This window comes from Pecten maximus, chromosome 14 (assembly GCF_902652985.1).
Source record: "Pecten maximus chromosome 14, xPecMax1.1, whole genome shotgun sequence".
Taxonomy (NCBI): Eukaryota; Metazoa; Mollusca; class Bivalvia; order Pectinida; family Pectinidae; genus Pecten; species Pecten maximus.
Genome location: NC_047028.1, coordinates 36,132,153 through 36,150,359, shown reverse-complemented (window position 1 = coordinate 36,150,359; position 18,207 = coordinate 36,132,153). Strand labels below are relative to the sequence as shown.

The 18,207-nt window shown below is 36.9% G+C and overlaps 1 protein-coding gene across 1 annotated transcript in view; it reads left to right on the top strand.

The window, feature by feature from the left end:
• The window catches only part of LOC117342387 (tumor necrosis factor ligand superfamily member 10-like), a 47,822-nt gene extending 32,280 nt beyond the window's left edge, over positions 1–15,542 (top strand). The window contains exons 3-4 of the mRNA XM_033904541.1: positions 8,043–8,141; positions 9,687–15,542. Of these exons, the coding sequence (XP_033760432.1) occupies positions 8,043–8,141; positions 9,687–10,117 (530 nt within the window). The 3' untranslated portion in view covers positions 10,118–15,542. The remainder of the gene's footprint in view (positions 1–8,042; positions 8,142–9,686) is intronic.
• The last annotated feature ends 2,665 nt before the right edge of the window (positions 15,543–18,207 follow it).

The following is an 18,207-nucleotide window of genomic DNA, read 5'->3' as shown; positions in this document are numbered from 1 at the left end:
ACAGCCACACAAATCTACCCCGAGTCATTCTGTTGACAAATGATTCGTAAAAAGGGAGGTTTTTAGTCAGATTTGCATCGATATTTATCCTCGTAACGTTTAGATATGCGTTCATACACTTATCCGTGTATATTAAAAGGAATGTAAGACAATGAAAAATATTTTCCATATTGAACATGATTTTAATAGATCCGAAATCTGACATCCTCGTTAGCCATGTTGTGACCTCGGATGACCTCGCGCATTACCCGGAACATCGCTGTTGTTTACATTAGATCTAGGTAAAGTGCACATAATTAAATAACCGTCCATCGTGTTGTCTGATGTCAATAAACATGATCAGATATCAGTCTGTCATTCAACCGCGCTCCACTAAAACACTAGACTCCGACCTCCACCGTCTGAGTGAATGTGTTCTCGACAATTATTTATAATTAGCCGAAGTTTAGTTAACCCACCATCTGCTTCGGAACACTTGGAATAGTTTACACGGAATCATAATCACTGTTACGCTTGTCAGAATTGATTTACGACTCTCAACATAAATGTTGACTTTAATTTTCTGGTGCTGTTTTTCCTCATAATTGATGCTGTTCCTCTGTCCGCGTATGTCATGTTCAGAAATAACTTTTTCTGATTGAGCCGGGTTTTAAATTTAGAAAGTGTCTCCCCGTCACATAAGTGGCTGCGAATGCGTACAAAACGTACGTATGCACTTCTGACTGTATTAACTAAATGTATATCTCAAACATGTATACAAATGTACTCAACGTATATAAGTCAGTTCGGACGGTGCAGACGTAAGGTCAAAGGTCAAGGCTTTTTTTGGACCGGACAGGTCAAGCCAGTCATTTGTAGTCAGCAGATCGGTATCATGTGTTCAGAAATAGACAACCCCAGACAGTAATTTGGCTGTGAGCTATAAAGTCTCCTTGCATGAGATACTAAATGTTATAGATTGATAATTACACCAATGGTATATGTTATGGATGACAAACCCAAAACAAATGAGACAATTTTCTGGCTTACAATACAGTATACCGAACATCTACGTACTCTCTAGTTTGATACGAGCTGATTTCTTCATGTTGTTCGCGCCAATTCATAAATGTGATTTCTTACTTAAAGGGACATTCCTTCGTTTAAATAAAGTTTAGGTTGTCAAAATTAAACTTCCTAGAAAATATGTATTTTTTTCCAAGTAGTAAAAATTATAATCTTTATATTAATACGGCATTTTTACTCTCTAGATAAACCAACGTTCTTTGAGTGTTAAGTCCTGAACATTTTTAATTCGACCCGAAGTATCATTTTTACCGCAAAGACATACGGTATTTGTATACGATTTGCATTTTTCCTGTACATTTCGGCTTTAATTTCATTACATCTAGGCACTAACACTCATATAACCATCGTTTGGACATATATTTCACGATTAGAAATTGTGCATGTCTGTGATGTCCAAAATTAAGGAATGCCCCTTTAATTTGTTTGATATTTTCATTGTTGGACTCTAGGTCCTCTTTTTAATCTGGTATTTGAGGAATTATATCAGGAACTCGAATTTTCTATCAAAAATATAAATATTCATCAATACACAGTGGACACGAGTCGTTCCTCTTAACAATCTCTGGATGAAGTGCCTCTCCGCCACTCAATTAATGTTTCCTAAATCGAAAAATATCAGTTTGACGTCCGGAAAAGGTTTGGAGGCTAAAATACATTGTGCGCACTGTGCCCTCGACTATGCTTCAAAAGTGAGAAAACACATTAGGCCGTCGCCATGTCGACTATCAAAGCGCTGAGAATGTCCGACATTTTTACAGCGGTAATTGAGCGATGGTCCCCAGCGCAGTCTGTCGATGGCTGAGAGTTCCAATCCCAAAATCTCTTTCGGTATAAATGATGATGAATATTAGGTGCCATTTGGAAACGGTAAAAATCTGCCGGTTGATAAAATGGGGACTAGTTACGAGGATTAAAGTAGGCGGGAATATGTGAATTGTAGACAGACATCTTTAATCTTTTCTTCGAAAATACGCAAATGTCTTTCATTCAGATTCGTTAGTTCACCAACAAGTCGTCTGCGCTAGACGGGACCATTTATCTATCATATCAAATCATCTCTTGGGAATAATTCCTGCTGGGCCTCGCTTGACCGCCGTACTTTATGGTAGATATTAATTTGTAGCATGTAATTTTATATCTCCTATCATTGTGTCTGCAGTAAGCACGCTTTGATATCTAAAAGCCATTTAGGAGTCACTTCCGGTTGCTGTATGAACGACTATGTGGTTAAGATATAGCTATATTTATTGTGTTAGGAGTTTTTTTGTTTGTTTGTTTGTTTCTTACTACAAACTTATATATTAAGAACAAAAATATCGATACAATTTGATGCAATTATATAGATATTAGGGATATAAGAAGCTAATGTAGACATGTGTAGCTCATAACAATGGTATGTCTTTGCTCCATTCTTTCTTCTTTGAGAGATATATTTTATTTATCGCTATTTACCAAATATTTTAATATCGTCCCATTAAATCTAAAACAGAAGCACATACCGCAGTTTTCTCTAAAGAGCTTTTTGACAGAAAAGTTTTCCATATCTGATGAGCGATATCTCGAATTTTAATTTATCGGACGTTTCAGAGACGCTTTTGTATTCAATACAAACGGCAAGTTAACGTATTAAGCGTTTCAGAGATTTTGTATCACGGTTTTGCCTTCTTTCCGTGTACACTTATTACAGCACAGACATTTTAGGACTTGTGTTTTGCTTAATGTTCTCAACTGTTGTAGGCTATTCAGTCGAACTGTAGATTATCATCTTTATCAAGTATCCTATGATTAATTCCGCTAAAACTGACCATATTCCGATAAAACTGACCATATTCGAAGGCTGAACCGACCGCGGTGGCCGAGTGGTTAAAGGTGTCCCGACACTTTATCACTAGCCCTCCACCTCTGGGTTACGAGTTCGAAACCTACGTGGGGCAGTTGCCAGGTACTGACCGTAGGCCGATGGTTTTTCTCCGGGTACTCCAGCTCTCCTCCACCTCCAAAACCTGGCACGTCTTTAAATGACCCTGGCTGTTAATAGGACGTTAAACAAAACAAACCAAACAAACAATGAACAGACAACCGGTCAGAATTGTTGAGTCTGCGACTGAGAAACAGGATATCTTTATGATCATGTCAGTTGATCATTGTTCTATCAGGTGAATGGGCTGTATATTGTCTGTACCATAATCATCATCTCAAGGTTCCGGGTCGAAGATGCACCGATTTAACCTATTCCCCCTGCACCTACTGATAAATAAATCATGCCCCGGATCGTATGCACGTTTCTTTCAACTTAATTAATTCTTTTCGTTTTACTCAATTTTGCAGGCACGTGATGAATCAAGAAAAAAGTGAATTACTCGCTAACTGCATGCTCCAGCCTGACCGAAATACCGAGTCGGTCACGTTTGTTGGAAGTATGGTTCCGGTAAACGTCACTTCCGGTTTTAATGTTGGTTATATTTTTTTGTGACACCGTTCTTCATTCAAATCATAGCAGTAGCAGAGGTTTTATGAAAGTGCACCAGAGGTTATCAATCTTCATCGACAGTTATAAAACTCACTTGAAAATAACAATGTACACGCACGGCAAAGTGAACATCTCGGTTTTTTTTCGGATTGTCGAAATGGTGGCGCGAGACTGAATTCTTGTACCAGTCGCCGATCATATTTCGGTTCACAATCATGTGTAATATTGCTTAATTATATTATATCTCGGGTTTGTTGTCTCATGCAGTGCCAGGAAAGCCATTAAGGATTAATTGATATCCCACAATGCCTCTTCCCTAGCATCGCTCAGTACAACAGGCACCAGCGTGTGTCTTGTCAAACTTGTTGGCTGAAAGGAAATGGTCGTAATTGTGTTTTGCTTTAAAGTAAAGCACCGTTTCATTGTTTTTTTCTTTTGTTTTGTTTTTGATATTATCATTAAGACACTGAACTATATTTATGTTCCTTTATGTTTACTATGGCGGGTGCAACGTGAAAATCACTCATACGTTCTCTTAGTCCGGACATTTGTTAGATTCCTAAATACAGTTGATTGAGAAAGAAGTCCGGGTACTTTTTTATAATGGTAGATTTTACTGGTGACACCGGTCGCATGTTGTAGAAGATAGTAATTTAGTCACGCGAATCCTCCACAATCAACCCAGACCTATCTTGTCGCTGAAGTAAGATCACTGTAACCTCACATTTCGTTTATAACTACAAAATTCAAGGGTTCAACACAATTATATCAGTACTACGTACGGCCATTTGAATAAGAATCGTGTCATTATAAAATCAATGGTTTGAAATCCACCTCCTAAATACAATAGGAATCGACCAGTCTGAAACCTGGGAGCCATGCTCACCTGTCTCTGAGATATCTTTGATGAATATTAAAGTAATCACACGTAGATAAAAATAACCAGCTTTAGGTATAGTGTAATTATGGCTGATCGTGACTTCTTTAAAATCACGTTATATTCCAAGGATCATGACAGAAAAAAATAAGCATAAAAAGTAAAACCCTTGGATTCGGAAGGTAAGCATTGCCAATGAATTTGTCATGAAGTAAATCGTAAAAGTAGATGGTCATTATGTTTATGTCGTTAAACTTCTAATATTTGAACATGCCGCTGAAACCGCGATATAATTTCGGAAACGAATTGTGAGCATTTCGGAAGCAAATCAATTGTTTCGTTATCAAAGAAACGAAAGGAGTACAGAAGAGGGGGAAAGTCATTATCAATTTTCCCGAATGCCTTAAAAATCTGTAATGGTGCAAAAGTACATTTTTTAAAAGTATTATGTCATCAAAGTAACATTTCAGGTGCAGCTAATGAAGAATTTTGTAGAGTGTAAAATGATGTTAAGCGTCGTAATGTCTGTTGTTCCACGCCGAAGTTAAAACACGCTTATAATGTATCGAAAATAACACGAACTTTTTACTCATGTTTTCCTTTAAATGATTTAAATTTGAATTCGTCTTTTATTTCGTGTGGGATTGACACCGTTGACGAACATTTTTGTTGTTTCAATGTACATAACTACATGCAAATGTCAAAGGTCCAGTAATGGCAATGATTTAAAGTTCCGCTCTTTGAACAGTAAACTAATGATAGTTTTAAGTTAATGACTAAAATCGATTCAGGTCCATTTACGACCATCGTTACGTCTCTTTAATCGATTCCTTCACCTGTAAAAATGCAGAACATGCAACCTTTCCGAACGTCTGATATCAAAGACGCCCGTTCCCTTTGATCTCGCTGCTTGAAGACAGAATATGGGTAATTATGCACATGCGCGATGGTAACTAGTTTAAACGATGTGTTTCCGATTAATACGGAATGCTTGATGGTTAATAGATACATATTAAAACGTTTCGTGCATAGTTCGGATAAAATCAATAAAATATCTCGGAAAGAAAGCCGCATACATGTATGGTATAGATTTTTTATCCGGCGGTTAATGAGACTTTGACTCTAGAGCGCGTGGCTATCGTGCCATGCTTTCGGACTGTTGACTTGGCTATTCTGTGTGTTTGGTAATCGCTGACCATGTAAAGTGTCTGTCTGGGTGGCATGTCCGGTTTTATGCACGCGGCCCTGGTTAGTAGCATAAATCCCCCCCCCCCCCCCTTCACCACCAACCTCCCGCCCACAAAAAAATAATGAAATAAAAAAAAAAAAAAAGCGATTATTCCGGAATTTAATTCGAAGTACTTGGTTTAGAATGGTTCCGCTCCTGTTGGTCTTCTTATTGTCTCTGTTTTGTTCTATGTTCAATGGTGACGGGAGAACATAAAAGAGATTTGCTGTCCATTGTAAAAACTGAATATCCTTTATGTAGTTGTGTCTGTAAAGACGGTGTCATTTCACTGTAGGCTGACCGCATCATTAGCTCCCTACACAACAGACACGATGAACCTTTTCATATAAGGCTCGAGACCAACAGCGGTAATGAAACACTTCCCTCACTGATTAAATAAAAGCAGAGGAAATTTGGTTTCCATAATCAAATACCAAGATAATCAGTGTGTTTTTACACAGTGTCTTCATTTAGAGGCTCCTTAATAAAGTTAGCATCGCGTGACACTATGGCAACGGTCACGGCGCAAGCGTTGTACAAAGTACTCGCGCCTAATCACACACAAGAAAAGCTACCAAATTACATAAAGTTGTGTTTTCATGTTGATAATGAAAGCTTTTCTTTTTATCAAATTAATGATGTATACTCGAGTAGACTTCATTTCTATCTACGGCCAGGGGACCATTATTTATTGGACAGTTTGCCAACAATCAATTAAACGAAGGCACAAGTAACCGATAACGTTGGTTTCATTGCAAAAATGTTGTATGTCAGTATTTTGCACATGCCCACTTCACGGTGTTTCAGAGAGATATGGAGGTGTACATTGCACGTGAATCGGCCGGTTTGAAACAGACATAGTTACGTGACGCCCTACGCACGCGCAGACAATATTCTTGGATCGTTTCTGCTAGGATTTGATAAGAAATGATCCGTTATTTGTGGTCTTTCTTGTTCCTTTTTATCGTCTTTCTTGCACATTACTGCCGACACAGGGGCAATTGTCTGGTCCGACAAGTGGTGCCTGCGTGTTCCGATAAGGCAGTATTATGTTGGTATAAACTACGGCAATTGGGGAGAATTTGATGTCGGAATTTTATTGAATTTTGAACCGCCTCATTGAATTTTATGAAAAATTACAAGATCGTTAAACGAGGAAATTCATCATCCGCAATTCTGTAGGCTCAGTTAATCTACTTCCGATCGGAAAGTCTGGACATGACAACTAATTTAGTAATTTTCTATTCTTTATTTAAAATTAATTTAAATTTCTTTCATTTAATTGTTAATAACATTTGCATAGCGTCATCAATGTTTGCGTTAACCCGTCATTGGTATGATGCAAAGTGGTACATTTTTTTTTTGTATGAACATGTTTATGAAGGAGAGTGGCCCCTATCCGATATACACCTCGGGCTTTTTTCCGAAAGGAAATCCCGAGGTGTTCCGTATGACAGTGTCCCACGTAATCTAAGTTTGTAGTATTTTACCTGAATGGTGGTTCTTATTAGTTTTACCAACCTGGAATTTGCTTTTTCCTTTACTTTTGTTTTCGAAAACAGAATTTGCGAGGGACTATTTATGAAAAAATGCGGCACAAATTATTTTAAACATACCATATACGAAAAATCATCGATTACCATGGGAAGCGGCGAAAGCTGTAATTGCATACTACATTTAATACCTTTTACGCATGGATATTATTTGACGACGACGATGACGATGATGATGATGGGAAATAAAATGCTAATAATGTACCAATAAGGAATTTCAGCACTTATTACAATTTTGTCGGCCAACCTGCTTCCTTTCTCATTTCGTTCTCGGAGTTACTAGTAGATCACGAGATCTGACGATTTTTGTCTAAATGTTACCACCAGACGTATTCTATACAGCTAAAATGTCAAATGTTGATTCTTGATTGTTTTATGCGCGTGCGTGACATCGCTGTCGTAACAGTACGTGAGCGCCGTATGTCACCAGCCACGGTACGGCCATTTGGAGACAAATAATGCCAATTTTCGTCTATTACCAGGCGTACAATGACGCCACGACAAATTGGCCACCTTTCCCATTAGGACGATATACATTTCACGTAAAAAAGAAAATACTCTAGAAATATACGTTGGCGGGAACTTTAAAGCGCCAAATTGTTACTTTATGTGTTGATACTGTTTTTATTTTGATTTTTGTTTTTTTGTATTTTTGTTTTTTTTCATTTATTTTGTCAATAAAGACGAATTAAACAGAACAATTTGCCTTTTCTAAACATACATGTACATGTATACCGATCCTGTTATCAGCGCTAATATACCAAATAACGCCTTGATGTTAATATCTTTCTCACCTGTCTGAATTTGTCATTTCACTTTCTCACCTGTCTGAATTTGTCATTACAGGTAACATAAACCTGCCGAGAACCGAAGGCCAAAGCGGTACAGAAAAGACTCCCGCCGCTCACCTGATGGGGTCCGTCAGCCGTCTGGACAAGTCAACAAGTTCGTATCTCAGTGTTTATCGGCTAATAACTACAACCTCTCTTTAACCAGTCATTAAATAATTGTATTTCCTCGAAAAAGTAGTGTTATGGTAAAATGTTTATCAAGTTTTGATGGATTCAATTAATTCGTGATAGAAGATGATTTGCAGAGAATTTGACCTTTAAACTAATTTTTGAGATTACTGGCTAAGGACTCACTCTTGTGACATTTTGTTTGTTAAATACATGGATAGTAAGACGGAAAAAAAAGAGAAAAATGAAAAATATATAAAGAGAATACTTTAGTTCGTCATTAAAGAACACTTTTACACCACATGGGTAAATAGATGCAAAAGAAATAGGGAAGACAATAGACACATATAAACAATGAGACGTTCGAGACACGTCAAAACAATGGACCACAAAAACGTGACAAGTCATTTAGAGTTAGGAGACGTGACTCGGAGACACATCAAAACAACTGACCACAAACATGACAAGTCATTTAGAGTTAGGAGACGTGACTCAGAGACACATCAAAACAACTGACCACAAACGTGACAAGTCATTTAGAGTTAGGAGACGTGACTCGGAGACACATCAAAACAACTGACCACAGACATGACAAGTCATTTAGAGTTAGGAGACGTGACTCGGAGACACATCAAAACAACTGGCCACAGACATGACAAGTCATTTAGAGTTAGGAGACGTGGCTCGGAGACACATCAAAACAACTGACCACAAACATGACAAGTCATTTAGAGTTAGGAGACGTGCCTCGGAGACACATCAAAACAACTGACCACAAACATGACAAGTCATTTAGAGTTAGGAGACGTGACTCGGAGACACATCAAAACAACTGACCACAGACATGACAATTCATTTAGAGTTAGGAGACGTGACTCGGAGACACATCAAAACAACTGACCACAAACATGACAAGTCATTTAGAGTTAGGAGACGTGACTCGGAGACACATCAAAACAACTGACCACAGACATGACAAGTCATTTAGAGTTAGGAGACGTGACTCGGAGACACATCAAAACAACTGACCACAAACATGACAAGTCATTTAGAGTTAGGAGACGTGGCTCGGAGACACATCAAAACAACTGACCACAAACGTGACAAGTCATTTAGAGTTAGGAGACGTGACTCAGAGACACATCAAAACAACTGACCACAAACATGACAAGTCATTTAGAGTTAGGAGACGTGACTCGGAGACACATCAAAACAATCGACAACAAACTTGACAAGTCATTCAAAGACAAGAGACTAGACTCGGAAGACACACCAAAGCAATGGAGACACATACGCAATGAGAGACATGTACATGTATAGTCTGATATGAATGGGTCTAGCGGCAAAATATATGCGGTGTAGGGGAGGTAAATCTTGTAGAATTTGTGTAATGTCTGTTTAGAATGTCTAAGTAATGGCTTATAAACATCAGCTTGACATGACAGGTAGGGATATGTTTTCACAGTTTTATTACACACGTGCAGTTTTTTTTTTGTTATTTAATTACGATAATCATTCTTTCTCTTTACAGTACCGGCTACCCAATTTCAAATTTCCTCCTGGATTCACGACGCCGACCTCGCTTTCACCACAAACAACGTTGTGTACCGCAGTGGGAGACTCGTGGTGCCATCTACCGGCCTGTATTACGTTTACAGCCAAGTCTCGTTCCTGGAACTCTTCGATGACGGGAATTCCCGAGATCAGGGATCGCCAAACAGCCTCTCTCATTACATCTATCGGTACAATATCATCTACCCACACGGAGGAGAGGAGAAACTGATTCAGAACTCAATTACCAAGTGCATTGGTCAGAACAAACAGTTCGGCGAGTATACGAGCTATCTCGGGGCGTTGTTCCATTTGAGAACGAGTGATGAAATTTACGTGAAAGTCTCCAACTTAACTCTGATAGTACGTGAACCCAAATTGAATTATTTCGGTGTTTTCAAAGTGTCCTGATCAGCCTGTTTCCGGTTTAAGTTATTAGTTTCGTTTTGGTATTTAAGGGAGAAGACATCCTTTCGGAATATCGATCATCTTTAGTTACAATTCTACCAAAGGATTTGAATATTACAATCATTCGGAACACACGGAATTATACACTAGTGAATGTTCAGAGAAGACATATGTGGAAAAAAAAATCAATATTCTTAATTGATTCGATCAAATGGGATGAAGTCGACTTTTACTCGATGACTTCTAGTTATTTTGAGAATTTATGGAATAGTTAATCCAGAACCTTTTGACACCAAGATAATCAAACCAAGCCAAAACTATATCATCTTCCCGTGAATTTACTAGTTTCCATTATCTGTTTCCTTAGTGAAGGATTAAGAGAGACTAAATTCGTTCACCAATTCGTGTACACATACAATATTGATCAATTTAAGTCCCTTATTTTAAGTCACAAATCTCATGCAAATCCTAGACGTGACGTGTATTATGACGTCATAGGTCACATACCACCTTAAAAAGGATCCCGACAAGATCCCAATGTATTTCATTACAAAAGGATGTCATATCAGAATAAGGATTATTTCTTTCATTTTACGATATTTTTATTCCATTAATATTGAACAGATGTTTGGTCACGTTTTAAAACGAAATCAAAATTATAATTTAGAAGTAAAAACCGATTTGCTAAAACCCCTATCCCTGAATACTCATTCTTATATATTCACGAATTATCTTTTCTTAAGACTCTACTCATCATTTGAGAAGTGAAAAAAAAAGGTTTATATGATTATTTAACATGTAGATGGTGCGAATGACGTCATTAAATGACGTCATTTTGTGACGATCATCTTATAGGAGTCCATTTGCACATACATAAAAATACAATAGAGCTTATGTTGTGCTGGTTTACTCATACCCAAAATAATTCGTTGGATTTGTAAATGTGTTTGAATGGAAATATGACTGAAGAATTGTAGTGCTAATATACTATGTGACAAATTATATAAATATCACGAAAAAAACAACATTATAATATTCCATAATTGTACTATTGTTCATTATGTAAGGATAATTGCCATTTATTTGCTTTATACACATACAAATGTATATTCATTTTTTTTTTATAAATTTCTTCAAACTCTTCATTTTTTCCATTCACTTCCATATAATATGCTTATAACATCCCTTTGTCTACCACACTGCATCTGCAGGCCTGTTCTTCATTTGATATTTCTTGCCTTTTGAACATTTATTCATATATTCATTGACCATATACTGCATCAGGTCGCGTGATTTTGTGACGTCATTAGAATTTCGATCACGTGTCCAACTCGGAAATTTTGTTTTCATTCTTCATGCGGTGTTTTTGGTAACAAGCTTGAAATACAATTATTATTAGCTTGATTATGTGTTCGAGGAAAACAATATCGAGATTTCCTAATTCAGAACGTGGTGTGTTTGTGTACAAATCCTTGGAAACTCACTAGGGAGTACATCCCGAGAACACCATTTTTACGGGGAGCATATTTCGTTGTTGTTTCGCAACAATGCACAGGTGCTTGAAAACGCCCAAAATAATTTGATTGCTGTAATGATTAAGATTGACAACAGAGAGTTGATTTTTTTTGTGCTGTAATTTTTTTGTTTTTATTTCATTTGAAAGATTAAGAAAGCGATTTTTTTGAAAGATTAAGAAAGTGAAGTATATGTAGATGATAGTATATCATTGCAGAATCATATCCAGTCTTAACACACACACAAATATATATATAATATGTTCTTATATTAAATATGCTGTTGATTAAAACTTAGTAGAATAGTTCAGGTAACTTTATATTTTTTGTTTGTTTAATCAAGGATTGTTCCGAGTGTATAATCATCAGGATTTCATTCATCCCTTACAAACATTCCATTGTGATGCTAATTAGTGACGCTTACTTCCGAACAATCGTAACATCCCGGCTATTTCCGTGATGACACGAACATCTTGACGGAATTTGCCGATCTATTGCGATTGAGTGTATCGGGTTTTAAAGCCAAAGCATGACCGTTCTTCGGTTGTTTTGAACGAATGGATTATAGAGGTGTGCATATTGAAATGTTGTGTGATTGTATTTTATGAAATCCGATATGGAGGTTGGAACTTCATAATGTCTCATTTCATTTTATTCTTTGAATGTTTATTCCAGTCTATAATACCTTATCAAGTCGACCCATGGTTTAGTTGAAACATTATTTATTCAACTGTCCAAATAATGTAGTTGTGTAGTATTAACAAACATACATTTGTTCATGGCGCATGGATTTTAAACAGGAGTGTCAAATCTAAGCCATCTTCTAAATCCTGTTAGAAAATTCAGCATTGGTTGTACACAAACCTCAAAGTGAATTGTATTTGCTATGTTGTATAAACACATAGTCGAAATTTAGATCAATTCGAACCATTTTGATTTAAATTTTAAAAACAAAAAATATTCAGCAAATATCACTGGGTGCCAAACCTGAAAAGAATATCTTTTTAATATGTGTTTTGCTGAAGACACGTTTTTGAGAAGTGACAATGTCATCTTAAACATAAGCTAACAGGAAATTATGGGGTTTCATTTTATAAAATAATATTTCAGTTTTCCATCGTAACAGCTATTTCATTTATGGCCGTATCGATCACAATATGCACACACAACAGGCCAAGACCTTCTGGCTGAATAAATAATCCATATTTAAATCAAATTTAGTTTTAATTTAAAAGAGTTAAAGAATATACATTAAAATTTAACGCGATTAACAAGCAAAGTAACCACGTCTAATCATCATGTATCGATAAAACGTTTATATATAAATGTATGTAGATCTAAAATCGCCTCGACCCTAATCAATCATGATCAACGCCTAACGCCTTATAAGTCCCGCCCTCAACCCTTTTGGGAGTCAAAACCTCATCATCTTAACGATTCGTCATAATTTACCGAGCTCATTTAGAAAACCGTTTTATTTTTATTCGATAATTTATTCGATCATTTTCCAAAATAAGCAATTTTAGGGCGTTTTTATGCAGAATATGGTACACAGATTGTATGGAGTCACTTTCGCTCTTTTTCGGTGTACAAAAATTCAGACTATTTTTGACCACCCGGGTAACAACAGGTCGTCGGCCTATTTTCACATCTGCTATTTAGACAGATACGTTTCTATAAGCAGTGACATTGCCGCGATATTAAATTTATCGGTATAACATGATAAGCTTCATATATATAATTAACGACATTCAAGGGAGATAAATCGAACATAATCACAAGTAAAACGTGAAGAAACAAATGTAGCATATACCATAATAAGTTTTCAATAATGTGCCGACTTCGTTATACACGGGTAAAACGATGCACTGTCGATATACGCAGGTAATGTCATATCTGATCCTATATACGCAGGTTCGATTATACAGGGTTCGGTATACACAGTGAAGGCATGCAGGGTTCAGGATCATATGTTGGTACGATCAGAACAGTGTTTGAAATTAAGTAAATTTTACAGGCTCGTAGTACACAGGTAAAACTGACCGTTGTACACAGGTAAAGTCATAAATGACTCGCTATACACATGTGGAAATCTACACCAATCGAAGAAGTTATTCGTGTTTTTAGGAACAGCAAAAAGCTACGCTCACTTGTATGAATTTCGATTGAATTTGCTTATCATACTAGTTTTTATCTCTTAAAATAGTTTCTTGTGTCTAAATATACCGTTTTTTTTAGCAGACACAATACCTAACCGTCCGTGTTGTACAGTTTCATTTTGACTACTCTGCTATTTGACACAAAACAGTTAGAGTGATTTAGGAGAAATTCCGGAAAAATGTTCGCTGAGCGAACTTCACGTTAGTCGTGTCAGTATTTAGTTACGCCTACAGGACGTAACACTGTAATTAGCGAGCGAACAACTGTCTTTGTTCATCCATCAGAGGGCCCCAATCAAGACAATTATCGTGGAGAACGGGCTCTACTTTCCTTTAACTAAACCCAAGCGGCAGATTCTATAAATAGTTGTAATATATATCTGTACAGCAAGTACTATTTGTAACACAGTTATGTGTGAAAAAAACCCGATTTCGGAGCAGTTGGAAAGATAGAGGAAGAATTTTTATAATGAATATCTTTTTTTTATTTATCTGATTTTTTGCTCTTTTTTTTTTGCTTTGTTGCTCCGTTATTCCTGTGTATTTACCATCGCTGTACTTTAGACTGACAGCGCGTCAAAAACGTGTGTGTGTATGATCTGTTATGGCGGCTAAAATGTTGTACAATCTATTTTGCACGCGCAGTGACGTGTTAACGAGAGAAAATAACGGAAACAAGTTGTCAACGAAGTAATCCAAACATTCAGAGCTTCACGTGCTAAGGTTTGACCCCGATTGGGATTTCCACTTGTGTATAACGATACCAATATAGAGCAGTATGATGTCAGTACGATATCAGTATAGCTTCAGTACGATATCAGTATAGCTTCAGTACGATATCAGTATAGCTGCAGTATATGTCAGTACGATATCAGTATAGGATCAGTACGATATCAGTATAGCTTCAGTACGATATCAGTATAGCTTCAGTACGATATCAGTATAGCTGCAGTATATGTCAGTACGATATCAGTATAGGATCAGTACGATATCAGTATAGCTTCAGTACGATATCAGTATAGCTTCAGTACGGTACCAGTATAGGACCAATGGAGTATCGTTATGATGTCAGTATATGATATTATTGTGGATAAAACGGAAAAGCGCTTGCCGTTTTATTGTACGAAAACATTTTATGATAATACTGAAAAAAAACAACACCACGATGACGTCATACCTGTTTTACATCATACATTGATTGTGATATAACATTTCCGTCTTTCGTTCCAAATCCCATTAGCTTAACACTTACAATTAAATTTATCAAATATCACTACACAAAAAATATTTTTTGAAATATGGGTTGAATATATATATAAATATGTATCCGCCAATATCTTATTTTGTTGAATTGTTCAAACTAATCAGTCCATTGTACATGTATCATTGTCCTACAATTTTGTTCTTAGATGTCTAGGTGACCAAATATATTAACATGATTGCATACGAAAGTGTTCTGTAATTTACTGATGTTTGTGTTCTTTGGGGATTTTAATTATTTGCTAAATATTTTAGCAATATATGTGACGATTTGATTGTTTTGATATATAGATGATTTGCATATTACTACACATCTCATGAATATTCATTCAGAGACATCGATATAAATAAGACAGACGTTTCCTCTGAGAATGTAATTCATCTATTTGACTTTTAAAGTCACCATAACCTACAAATCCCCGTTTTGAAATATATGTGATATTTTTGTAATAAAAATTGTGATATTTTGAAAAATAAAACAATTGATTTCATGTCTATTCTTCTTTTAGTCATTTTTTACCAAGTTGTTTTTCTTTTCGTTCTGAAAATTCTATAAGAATCAATGATTTCTCTCTGATGTGAAATTCGTGATTCTGACCAACTTACTGTAAACCTTATAATTTCGAGAGTTAAAACAATTCATGGTTTATGAATCAAAATGTAAAAGCAAAACAAATGGGTTTTTTTTCGTAAAAGATTTTTATTATTGGTTATTCAGACAAATCCTCAAAAACACCAAAAACAAAATCCATTTAAAATATAAGTTTTACAGTAAACTAGATCAGTAACACAATTTGTGCTGAAGTGTCGCTATATAAGCAGTATATGCCTCGGAAGGTCGGTTTCGGGTTATAAGATCATCAACCGAATCGAGTACGACTAATAATGGAAAAATCCTTTTTATGCTAACTGTATTTCATGGACTTTATTTCATCCTTCTGGGACCTGTCAGTGATGCTAGGGACATCATACAGCTGTTTCGTCCTTCTGGTACTCGTTAGTTCTGCAATGGACATCATACAGCTGTTTGGTCCATTTAGGACTCGTCAGTGACTCCAGGGACATCATGCAGTTGCTTCTTCCTTCCAAGACTCGTTAGCAATGATAGGGACATCATACAATTATGTCTTCCGTCTAGGACTTCTCAATGATGTTAGGGACATTATACAGCTGTTTCTTCCTTCTGGGACTTGTCAGTGATGTTCGGGACATTATACAGCTGTTTCGTCCTTCTGGGACTTGTCTGGGACATCATACAGCTGTTTCGTCCGTCAAGAACTTGTCAGTGATGGTAGGAACATCGTACAGCTGTTTCGTCCGTCTAGGACTTGTCAGTGATGTTAGGGACATCATAAAGCTGTTTCGTCCTTCTGGGACTTGTCAGTGATGTTCGTGACATCATACAGCTGTTTCGTCCTTCTGGGACTTGTCTGGGACATCATACAGCTGTTTCGTCCGTCAAGAACGTGTCAGTGATGGTAGGAAAATCGTACAGCTGTTTCGTCCGTCTAGGACTTGTCAGTGATGTTAGGGACATCATAAAGCTGTTTCGTCCTTCTGGGACTTGTCAGTGATGTTCGGGACATCATACAGCTGTTTCGTCCTTCTGGGACTTGTCTGGGACATCATACAGCTGTTTCGTCCGTCAAGAACTTGTCAGGGATGGTAGGAACATCGTACAGCTGTTTCGTCCGTCTAGGACTTGTCAGTGATGTTAGGGACATCATAAAGCTGTTTCGTCCTTCTGGGACTTGTCAGTGATGCGAGGGACATCATACAGCTGTTTCATCCTTCTAGGACTCGTCAGTAAGTGATGCTAGGGACATCATACAGCTGTTTCATCCTTCTAGGACTCGTCAGTAAGTGATGCTAGGGACATCATACAGCTGTTTCATCCTTCTAGGACTCGTCAGTAAGTGATGCTAGGGACATCATACAGCTGTTTCATCCTTCTGGTATTCACTGATATACTCGATTAAAACGCAAAAAAATAAGCAGAAATTTAAGCGAATACGAGTTTTTCTCTGAATATCTGAAAGGCGATTGAAATGGGAAGTTCATAAGAAAAATATTTTATTTTAAAACATTTTTTTTTGAAATTGCAAACATTGTAAACAAAAACCATAATCTGACCTAAAATGCAAACATCACCGTTAGTTCTAAAATGTATGAACTGTAATTGACGATAAATGACCGAGACAAACATTTCGGAACAGTATATTATATATATTAGCAGCATATTTTGAAGTATTAAGATATATCTATATGCGGAAATAAAGTTTGATGATAACACAACTGTATGGTAAACATTTGAGCAGTTTTTCTATTTTTACTATTTCTAGATAGTTTGTCAAACTGGTTCGCGCCACGCCTTTTTGCACATATTGTATCCTCGTGCATCGACGTTGAGTTGGGAAACGCGTACCTATTATAACTGAATGTAAGCCTTGCACCAAGTTACTGAAATCAAAATCTTACTTCTTAATCAAAAATTTCTGACCTGTCCTCATTTCAATGTTGTCCTCCGAAAATATGATGAAACGAATGAGTCCTTTTTTCTATAAAAACATAAATACTTTCACCAGGGGAACACGATAGTTACCACCTTGGTGTGTTTTGGCATATCACAGTGTGTCTAAGACATTTTAAACATTCTCGGGAGCTTGATCAACATTTAAAGCAAAACATATCCTCTCTGTCGATTATAAGGAGAAGGTTGGAAAGCTGGATAGTTCTTTGAAACTTAGAGGCTCGGAGTACGGAACAGGTTCAATCGGGATATGATGACAGGCGGCGCAAATTGTACCATATGCTTACGCATTGCAACAGCGAAGGTTGTAGGGTCAAGCTGGTACGGAATCCGCTCTACGTTAATTGTGAGGTTCGTCACGAGGTTTATGTTTCAGAGACAGTGACAACATATTGATCAGGGGAAGTCACGGAGCAGCCAAGGATAAAATGTCTGGCAGCCACTGATTGGCCAGTATGTTATAAAGTAAGAAAATAGATATGTAGCCTGATAGGTAACTATCCATAAGAAACGACGTTGATATAAAGTCCGATTGATCCCCCCCCCCCCCCCCCCCCCCCCCCCCAAAAAAAAAGTTCAGGTAAAAATAATTAACAGGTAAACATTTAAGATTTTTGAGAATTTTTACAG